Source organism: Haplochromis burtoni, unplaced genomic scaffold (assembly GCF_018398535.1).
Source record: "Haplochromis burtoni strain Fernald_Lab_line unplaced genomic scaffold, NCSU_Asbu1 Contig_237, whole genome shotgun sequence".
NCBI classification, from domain to species: domain Eukaryota; kingdom Metazoa; phylum Chordata; class Actinopteri; order Cichliformes; family Cichlidae; genus Haplochromis; species Haplochromis burtoni.
The window spans coordinates 398297-409243 of record NW_024582598.1 but is presented as its reverse complement, the minus strand read 5'-3'; the positions used below and the strand labels follow the sequence as shown (position 1 = coordinate 409243).

The 10947-nt window shown below is 36.5% G+C and overlaps 1 protein-coding gene across 1 annotated transcript; it reads left to right on the top strand.

Moving 5' to 3' along the window:
- Positions 1 to 413: 413 nt before the first annotated feature.
- LOC102308116 (meprin A subunit beta) lies at positions 414 to 8881 on the top strand. The gene is given in 19 exon segments (XM_042226990.1): positions 414 to 541; positions 654 to 755; positions 1094 to 1112; positions 1216 to 1254; positions 1369 to 1394; positions 1500 to 1584; positions 1946 to 2063; positions 3949 to 4127; positions 4428 to 4646; positions 5341 to 5502; positions 5677 to 5907; positions 6036 to 6082; positions 6084 to 6489; positions 6577 to 6750; positions 6868 to 6973; positions 7180 to 7224; positions 7360 to 7404; positions 7540 to 7584; positions 8297 to 8881. Coding segments are annotated over 18 exon segments (2094 nt in total). The 5' UTR covers positions 414 to 541; positions 654 to 686; the 3' UTR covers positions 8376 to 8881.
- Positions 8882 to 10947: the final 2066 nt, after the last annotated feature.

The window sequence follows — 10947 nt, the reverse complement described above, 5'->3', positions numbered from 1 at the left end:
CAACTGAAAACAGTCAAAGGTGAGAGATTTCATTGATCAGTCCTCTTTTCAAACATTTTTACAAATAAAAGAAAACAGAAGATTTGATGAAGTAGACGACTTAGATCCATATCCACAGCCAACTCCCACAACAAAATATTTGTTTCACATCAGAGACAGAGGAAAGATAATATAGTACCTTAGGTCATCTATCAATTACACACAGAAAAAAAATGTTCTCCACTAAGAGTAAAAGACAAAAGTTCATAGTCAAATGTTGAGTTTATTATTGTTATCAACTGTTGTTCATGTTTTCCTGGTAAAAATTAGGTGTGAAGTGGAATGTCTTTAAGTAATGCAAACACTCGGGATTTTTTAATGTCACAGACATCAGATAACAGGAAATGATGATGTGGGCTAAAGCAGGAACAAATCTAGATAGAATATGCGTGACTCCCTGATGTGTCAAGCACGTAGCTTTAGTTGTATAAAACTGGTTCTAACACTCCTGTCACAGGCACAACTTCTCATGCAGATGAGGAAGAGACAAGCGTGGCACAAGGTAAAGACAAGTTTCATATTTCTATGAGAACAAACATAAAGTTTGATATATATAAATCTTTAATATTTATATATTTTTTAATTTTGTGATTGTTTTTCCTCATTCTTGGTAGAATCTCTGATTTAGATTTCATCAAAGACGCACCATGAGGATGAAAGGATGTGTTTTTATTTTTGTGATCATGGCAATTTCTGAAGCATTCTCCTTAAACCCAGTAAGTGATTAGTTGCATAGTGATATTTCAGAAATCGTAAATATCAATATGCAAAGAGAACTTAAAGAGATTTTTTTTTATTATTTGTCTGGTTTGTTTTGTAATCAAGTTTGTTGAACAATAATACTGAATATTAAATATCAGCTACAAACAATGATTTTGGTTTTTCAAAAAGAAAAACAAAAATTTTAATTTTGCATGTTGACCAACAAGTATAGTTTGTGTTTTCTATCAAAGCTTAAAATGGAAAAAAAAACAAAAACATTTATTCACAGTACTACATACAGTATGTTAAATGATGGAAAATTTATTTTAATATTATATTGATATTTTTACAGAATGGGCTAGAAATAGTGGGTAAGTTCTATTTTTTTTAATTTTCCACATCATTTGATGAAATTCAATTTTTTTTTAATATTAAAAAAAACTGTATACAAAAATACCTCATCTGTTTTTGTAGATGTTGGTGAAGTGAAGGACATTCCTGAAATAAACAAGGGTAAAGTTCAACATCTACTTATAACTAAACCTTTTTATAAGGATATTTTTGTTCTTCATGCAACTGTACTTGAATATTAGTGACTTGTTTCTAATTTTTTAAATTTTATCTTAGAATTTTTACATGATGATATTTTGGAGGTGAGTCTTTGTTATGAAGATAAAAAATCTATTTATTCTAAAAACATCTGTGTGCATAGTAACTTACTGCATTATGTCACAATATACATGTTTCTTACACTTTAGCCTATAGGCAAGCAGAGGAGTACCATTATTAATGAAAACATCCTGTGGACATCTCCAGTCCCCTACCTCTTAAATAATGACCTTGGTAAATATGTATTTTCTTATAAATACACCTGAAAGAAGTCTTTATTTCTTTATTTCTATGGGAACACATCTTTGTGATGTCATACCTGAAAATGCATTTTTTCCATGTCAGCTGGACGCTTTTGACACATAGAAGCCACATATTGAAAAAAAATACAGCAGCATGTGCGAGTGAACAGAGCTACTTTAATGGAATAGTTTTGCAAAGCAACCACCCACGCCTTTGCTAAAACTGGAAAAAATGTTTATAACTGTATGCTTTAGGCCTTAGCAGTAAAATGATGGGCAAGGCTAAGGACCTTTATTGGTTGTCTAAAATATCTTCTTCTTTTCTTTTAATCTCTATAACACAACAACGGTAGACATTGATTCTAAAGGAATCATTCTGAGAGCCTTTGACCAGTTCAGATTGAAATCATGCATTGACTTCAAACCAAGGGACTCTGAGGACTATTACATTTCTGTCAAACAGTTAAATGGGTATGTTTTTTTGCTCTTTGTTGTTGTTGTTGTTGTTTTTAAAAATAAAATTTCCTACTTAGCTAATTAGCATAAATATTCTAAAAATGATTAGTTAGTCTGATTTTTCAATTAGACTTTTTGTTCCTTTAGTTTAATTTGTGATATATACAGAGGTGCACATAAGTCCGCAGGTGCGCATACACTGTCAATATCAAAGACGCGCACCAGATAAGAAGGTGCAACGCACGTTTGCGTGCATAAGATTTTCTGGAGGAGGACAGACATTTGTTTAGAACTCTTAAAGATGTCGAAGAAGCAAGCTCCTCTAAACAATTACTTTGGTGTTCCTCCACCGCAAAAGAATTCTCGGAAAAGTGGTGCCGCTAGATTCCACTCTAGCGGAAAAAAACAGGGCCTTTTATATAATATAAAAGGACCTGTTTTTCATGGGATATTCTGCACCACATCTCTGTGGCATTCAATTTGAGCCATCTCCCTTGAACTTTTCCACATTTTGTCACATTACAGCCACAAACATGAATCAATTTTATTGGAATTCCACGTGAAAGACCAACACAAAGTGGTGCACACGTGAGAAGTGGAACGAAAATCATACATGATTCCAAAACATTTTCTAACTGAAATTGCCCATTCTTCTTTGCAAAACAGCTCCAGCTCAGTCAGATTAGATGGACAGCGTTTGTGAACAGCAGTTTTCAGATCTTGCCACAGATTCTCGATTGGATTTAGATCTGGACTTTGACTGGGCCATTCTAACACATGGATATGTTTTGTTTTAAACCATTCCATTGTTGCCCTGGCTTTATGTTTAGGGTCGTTGTCCTGCTGGAAGGTGAACCTCCGCCCCAGTCTCAAGTCTTTTGCAGACTCCAAGAGGTTTTCTTCCAAGATTGCCCTGTATTTGGCTCCATCCATCTTCCCATCAACTCTGACCAGCTTCCCTGTCCCTGCTGAAGAGAAGCACCCCCAGAGCATGATGCTGCCACCACCATATTTGACAGTGGGGATGGTGTGTTCAGAGTGATGTGCAGTGTTAGTTTTCCGCCACACATAGCGTTTTGCATTTTGGCCAAAAAGTTCCATTTTGGTCTCATCTGACCAGAGCACCTTCTTCCACATGTTTGCTGTGTCCCCCACATGGCTTGTGGCAAACTGCAAACGGGACTTCTTATGGTTTTCTGTTAACAATGGCTTTCTTCTTGCCACTCTTCCATAAAGGCCAACTTTGTGCAGTGCACGACTAATAGTTGTCCTATGGACAGATTCCCCCACCTGAGCTGTAGATCTCTGCAGCTCGTCCAGAGTCACCATGGGCCTCTTGGCTGCATTTCTGATCAGCGCTCTCCTTGTTCGGCCTGTGAGTTTAGGTGGACGGCCTTGTCTTGGTAGGTTTACAGTTGTGCCATACTCCTTCCATTTCTGAATGATTCGCTTGAACAGTGCTCCGTGGGATGTTCAAGGCTTGGGAAATCTTTTTGTAGTATTGACTCAGGGCTGAATAATTACGCACACCCCACTTTGCAGTTATTTATTTGTAAAAAATGTTTGGAATCATGTATGATTTTCGTTCCACTTCTCACGTGTACACCACTTTGTGTTGGTCTTTCACGTGGAATTCCAATAAAATGATTCATGTTTGTGGCTGTAATGTGACAAAATGTGGAAAGTTCAAGGGGGCCGAATACTTTTGCAAGCCACTGTATCAGCATATATAGTTCTACAAAGAAGCATGAATACAGTGAAATTTTTAAGAATGGTTATGTTTTTGTTATTTCTTTTCTGATTTATTTAATTGTGATTTTATAGATTAAACTAAATAAATTACAGAATACATAACTAGTTATAGGACAAATATTCATCAGTGTTCTGCCTTTAATTTCAGATGTTGGTCATACATTGGACGAATATTTTCCAATGGACAGGAACTCTCCATTGGAATAGGCTGTGGTTACATTGCAATTGTTGAACATGAGTTCCTTCATGCTCTTGGCTTCTACCATGAACAGTCCAGATATGACAGAGATGATTATGTGACGATTAACTTTGAAAACATCCTAGAGGGTTTGGTTAACACTTTTACTAATTATAACAAAGTTAATGTCTTTGTTCAATATTTCTATTCAAATACTTATCTTAAAGCTGTATAAAGCAGTCTGCATAAATGTAATAACCACTCTGAAATGGTTAAAATAAAATCATAACTATTTAATAATCTGAGATAGAGTCATAAAATCAATGAAATCACTATAATGAGCACACAAAATATTTCCTTTTATGATTTGACCTTCTCTCATATTATCAAAATATTTTCAGTTAAGTGTACTGTATCTGATGTTTGGCTTTTATATATGATTTTTATAGCTTACAAGCACAATTTTAGAATAGTCGGCAGTGATGAGAGCACCACCCACGGAGTCCCATATGACTATTTGTCCGTGATGCACTATGGCAAAGATGATTTCACCAATGGCAATGGATCTACAATTATCACCAAAGACCCCAAATTCCAGAATCTTATTGGTCAACGAGTGGAAATGAGTGCTAGAGATGTTCAGGAGCTGAATCTACTCTACAAATGCAGTAAGTGCTTAATGATTATGGGGACCAGCATCCAGTTTTAGGAATACTCTGGGATTACTGGTTAAAATTACTAAGAACACCATGAGAATATTGTGCCCTTAACCAATAGAAAGTAACCATTTTCTTTCTCACACTCACATTTGTAAATAGTTTTATATTGTTTTTAGAGTTACTACGCGCATTTAAACTTAGTAGGGCTCTTTACTGGGGGTTTTTACTTATATTCACGAGGCCATAAATTTATATATTATTGAATTCCAAAATATCTATTATGATCACTTTTTGAACTGGCACAATGATCAAGTCTATTTGTCATAAGAAAAGTTCAACAAGTCACAATTATGATTTGAAAATGGTTTAAACAAACAGACAACCATGCTCATATTTGCACCTATGGCCAATTTATAATCAGCAAATAATCCCACTCTATTTGTTTAATTCATACAAAAATCAACATACCGGGATTGTCAGGCTGCGATTTCAGCAATAGCACGGGTACTCCAATAATCAACTTTCTATTGCTCATTGTAAATAATTAACTAAGCCTAAAGTGCTGAATGTGTGTAGAAAATTGCTCACGTGAAAACAGTTCACTCCCTTGAGATGACTACAGTTTTGTGAGTTGACAATTTTGCCTTTTCCCTCCAATCTTCCTTGGAAAAAAAAAGCTTGCGCTTTTAATTCATCTCTACAGGCTCATCCATTGCCTTTAAGATGTACTGTGGCTTTACTAATGGGACCATGTGTCAAATGAACCGCTGTTCAAAGAGTGGCAATGGCTGGGAAATGGTAACTGGCGTTTATGGTGGTCCCAGCTCTGACCACACCAATCTGCCCAGTGGAAATGGTAATCAAGGTAAGGTTTCAAATATTGCTTTTTTTTTTTTTATTGCAGTGTTTAATATACAGTTTTAAATGGAAAATCTACTTTTCCACCTCAGCATTACTAACATCAAAAGTAAGCTGCCAGAGATAATAATAAATACTTTTGATACTTAAAATTTAAAGATAATTTTGAACTGTATTGTAGGTCAGGATGCGGGTTACTTCATGTATGCTAGCACAGGACCAGGTCAGGAGGGAGACTCAGCCTGGCTGGAGACAAAGAGGATGAGTCCCCAGAGGGAGTGTCATGTTCAGTGTCTGCAGTTCTACTATTACCACAATGGGAGCCAGACAGACAAACTTAACATCTGGATCAGAGAGTTTCAAGATGAATGGGACTCCACAGGAACTCGCTACCTCATGGGACAGATCAGTGGTAATGAATCATTTGTGTGATTATTTATGATGATTTTCTCCAGAGAAAGTATAAATGTTTCATATTTCACATTTTGTCATGAAGACATATGTCACATTCACCTATTAATCTAAAAATTCTAACTTCAGGTCCACCAACATCTCACTGGACTCTCCACCATGTTCCTCTGAATGCCACCAAGCAATTTCCAGGTGGAGTTTGAGGTTCGTAAAGGAGCAGGAAACTCTACAGGTGGCTTCTCTATTGATGACATCAATCTGTCAGAGCTCGAGTGTCCAGATGGAACCTGGCAGATTAATGATTTTGAGAGATTTTGGAACAGTACTCATACTCCGGCCCTGATATATAGCCCAAGGCAGTATTCCAGTGAGGGCTATGCTTACCGAGTAGCATTATATCTAAGGCAGACAGATTTTGGAGTATATGTGCATCTTGTCTCTGGTGTCTATGATGACCAACTGAAATGGCCTTGCCCACAAAGGCAATTTACTGTTCAAATGGTGGATCAGAACCCCAACATCCAGCTACAGATGTCAAGGCAAATGAGTCTCACCACTGACCCAAATCTGCTCACCACCACTGGTACGTTTGCAGAAAAATGAAGTAATGCTTAAAAAATCTACTAACTAAATTATTAACCACTATGTTACATATGCTTTCTATAAATAGGTGTTCCCTTTTGGGGCAAACCTCGTGATGTTGGAATTCAAATTGTTGATGAGAACAATGAGCTCATCTATGCTAATAACCTGTATGGTAGATATTATTTTGCATCTTTGGAAGACATCAAATCCAGAGATTACCTCAAGGGAGGGAGTGCCATTTTCATCTTCAGTGCACAAGGCAAATTTAAATATTTTCATTGCTAAATTTAAATATTGTACTTGAAACTTTTACAACAGAAATGCATGAAGTGATGCAAGTTTCTGTATACATATTTTAAATTTCTTCTTTCAATAGATCTCACTCCTCTAGTTAATGGAAGTTCACTGCCATGTCTTCAAGTGAGAACAGTTAATATTACACATCCTCCTGGAGACCAGGATAAAGGACCTTGCTCATCACGGTACAAAATTTATTAAATTAGGATTCATATGAAGAGAAAACATATCATATGAAACAATATACAAATTCATAAGAAAATAGCAGTAAGCATTTTGTATGTCTGTTGTTACTAGATCTGAAAGCTAGTGCACACTAGTGCTAGAAACTCTAGCACTGACTTCTGCATCCATGAAAGTTTTAATAGACCTCTCGAAAATGCTTTTACAGGATCTCAACCACCACAATTCCAATTCCAGACACAACAGATGGCAGGTACTCCACATTTCTCAAACATTTTCAGTTTTCTTTTTTAATAAATAGAATGTGTTTCTTGCAGCCAGAAACACTAAAACTCTTACACATATAAGAATTTTGACCTACCTGTTAAAAATACTTTGTTGTTTACAGGATCTCACCTACCACAATTCCAATTCCAGACACAACAGATGGCAGGTACTCCACATTTCTCAAACATTTTCAATTTTTTTTTTTTATAAATAGAATGTGTTTCTTGCAGCCAGAAACACTAAAACTCTTACACACATAAGAATTTTGACCTACCTGTTAAAAATACTTTGTTGTTTACAGGATCTCACCTACCACAATTCCAATTCCAGAGACAACAGATGACAGGTACAACAATCATCTGTTTGTAAGATCGTGTTGTTGTCACAAGCTGTAAACTCTGCTGGACCTGAAATTTTAGACATTCTACTGCTGAACACAGTATAATTTTGTGCTCAACACAAAAAGCTTTATTTAAGGATAGTCATCAGCAAAACTTATAATGAAGTAGCACATGCAGAGGCTTGGTGTACCAATGGAGGAATAGGGTGAGATGGTGAAAGCTGATCTGCAGTGGTGAACACTTAATGGAGTAGACAAAAGAAAAAGCTCATTTTGGAAGCTGTAATCATTTCAATATTTGATGCAGGATTTGAAATCAACATGTTATTTTCACATACATACCGTATAATGCTTTGACTTACACATGACCTTGCCCAGTGATGATGATGACACTAGTAATGCTAATATTAAAGTCTTTTGTCTCTGCCCATGTATTTCTTGCATGGGTAATAATGATTTATGCAGTGACCCACAAGAATATAGTCACCAGCCAATCAGAATGTCTGTAATTCACATTTGCCATAATAATGAATTGTTTTCAGTACCAATGTGTAAAATTACAAGACAACTGAGTGTATTATTTGTTGCAGCTTACAGCACACATAGATTATGCCCAGTAAAACACAACAGTGCTGATGGCGATGTACACCTTCTTCTGAAATGTATAACTCATTTAATTCCTTAATTCGTTTCTTTGTGTGTTTTTTTTGTGTTTTAGCCTTTTTGGATTCTCTCCTGGTATGATGGCCTCTCCTTTCCTCACACTCCTGCTAGCGCTGCTGCTTTTGATACCCTGATGTGTATTTCATCCACATCTGGAATCTTTACATGAGCAGCACAATTGACGCTGCCAGATTACTTTTTGTTATTTTTGGATTTTGCTTCTGTATGACCTGATAACTATCTGTTCCTTTTTGATTTATTATAGATGTTTCTAATATAATGATTTGCTTTTTTGGTGGTGAAACCTTTCATTGTGGTTGTTGGTTTAATAATAATCATTTGCAACAATGTTTTCATTTTGTGTATACAATATAGCGACTAAAATAAAGCAAGCAAAAAATATGTAAAATATGTGTAGCTTTTAAACTGCTTTTGACCAATATCAATTTATAATCATATGACAGTTTTGTTTACTGCAGTTTTCAATCATGTGCAGTCCACATAGTTTGAAGTTACTATAATATAGTGTGTGTGTGGGGGGGGACTATACTACTATGATTAGCAACAGTGTGCTTTCTTGGATGTTGGCGTACCGATGCGCAACAAAAATAAATAAATAAATAAATAACCTTTAAAACAAAATGTAAATGAACTCTTCTTGTGATCAATTTAGTTTAACATAATTTACTAAGATAGAGAAATTAATTATTTTGACTCATCATGGCAGCATGGAATCCCAGTGGTGATAGGATTAGGGCAGGATCCCCAAGGGTCTAGAGTCTAGACACTGGTAGTGGTGAAGACGAAGATGAGGACTGGAGCTCTGAATGACTTGGATATGGTGGATATGCTGAGGAAGTGGGTTGCATAAACGAGAATCTGAAAGGCAAAATGGAGGGCACTGAAACCACACTGAGTGCAGGTTGATTAGCTAAAAAAGGGACAAGAAGATGATTGGATTAGAGTAATGTCTGTACTGAGACTGACGTTTGTAATGAGCTTTTTACATAAGTATTAACAGGATGCTTCTCTACCTCAGTAAAATGATTGAATGATCCAGACCAAACCACCAAAAGGTGGGGCTGATGTCACTTGGCAATATAAGGTATTATGTCTATCAAACACACACAGGCACACAACTACGCCAAAATGCAGATTGCACTGAAGTATTCCCATATGGTAATACTTCATTGCAATGACGTTTCATAATAAAACATTAATAATCACATCTTTCTTGTATAACAAATATCTGCAAAGTTAGTATGCCTTTGTTGATTACTAGTCACTTCCTAAAAAAGCTTAAGCTGTGACATTATTTTCATACATAAGATACCTTTTGGCTTTCAAGTGATGCAGGAGATATGTGTGACTAAACCATGACATCATGCAACTCCACTCAGGATCACTCATAATGCAGCGATTTTAACTTAACCTTAGATGTATAAGTGAGTCAAAAATGACCCTGTCGGGTTGTTTTTGCTTGCAATACTTTTTTAATGAAAAGTTGTAATTATTCCATATTCTAGCTAAATATTTAAATATTTAAATTACCTTTTGTACATTTTACAACATTTTTGTTTTTGTTTTACTACTACAAACTTCCATAAGTGAGTCAAAAATGACCCCCATTCATTTCCCATGGAATTTCATGTGAACCTTTGATTCTTATCAACTGTCAGGAATATATACCTAATGGACCATAAAGAGTGTCACTGCTTAAGAATAATATTTTACACAGCAATAACCAGCGTTGGGGAGTAACGGAATACATGTACCGCCGTTACGTATTTAAAATACAAAATATGAGTAACTGTATTCTGTTACAGGTAACGGAACGTTACAGGTAAAAGGTGGTATTTAGAATACAGTTACTTTGTTGAAATAAATGGATTACACGGCGGTACTTTCTTGTTTCATATTGTGGCGGGTCAGGACTGTTTGGGTTTTGTTTGACAGCTACGTTCTGTAGTTCCAGGCGGCAGCATTACGGTTGCCATGGTTACAGGGTGACGCTCTCGCTCTGCGTGCTTCCTGGGTGAGAGAGCGCCTTTGTTGTTGTGCTAAGCTAATAGGCAGAATGCAGAATGTAGCTTCATGGGCAGTGTAGTCCGTGCTGCAGGGAGAATGGACTCGTTATGTGTCTTTGAGCGTGAGGTGGGAGAAAAAGGGGAGTGGAAAAGCACGACTATTGTGGGGACTCTACAATAGGACAAGGTCGGCATCCCTCCTCTGATGAAGTCTTCCAAATTCAGGGAGGTTTACAGAACATTGGTTTTCAGTGGCAGTCTTATCATGGTTAGCTATGTCAGAAAGAAAAGAATGGCTGTTGAACTCCTGAGCACGATGTAAGGGGAAGGGGAAGAACACAACTGATCACATTCTCATTCTACCATGGACAAGATGGTTGTCACCTACACCTGCACCTACAAATGTAAAACATAGAGATGGCCCATGGTGCTGTGGCACAACTTGACATTGGTTTACTTTCTTTTTCACATAACTGTAGGGGTGGAACATACTGGCAGTCAGTTACTGTACATGGAAGAATGCACACTATGTTGTACATTTGGGAAGAGATATGAAACTTCCTTAACTGCAACAGTGACTACCTGTTTGGATTATTAATGAAATCTAAAGACTGTCTTACACAATGCTGCCACTGTGTGACCAACCTTAGTAACATCAGCTGAACCTCTGGCAGCTAGG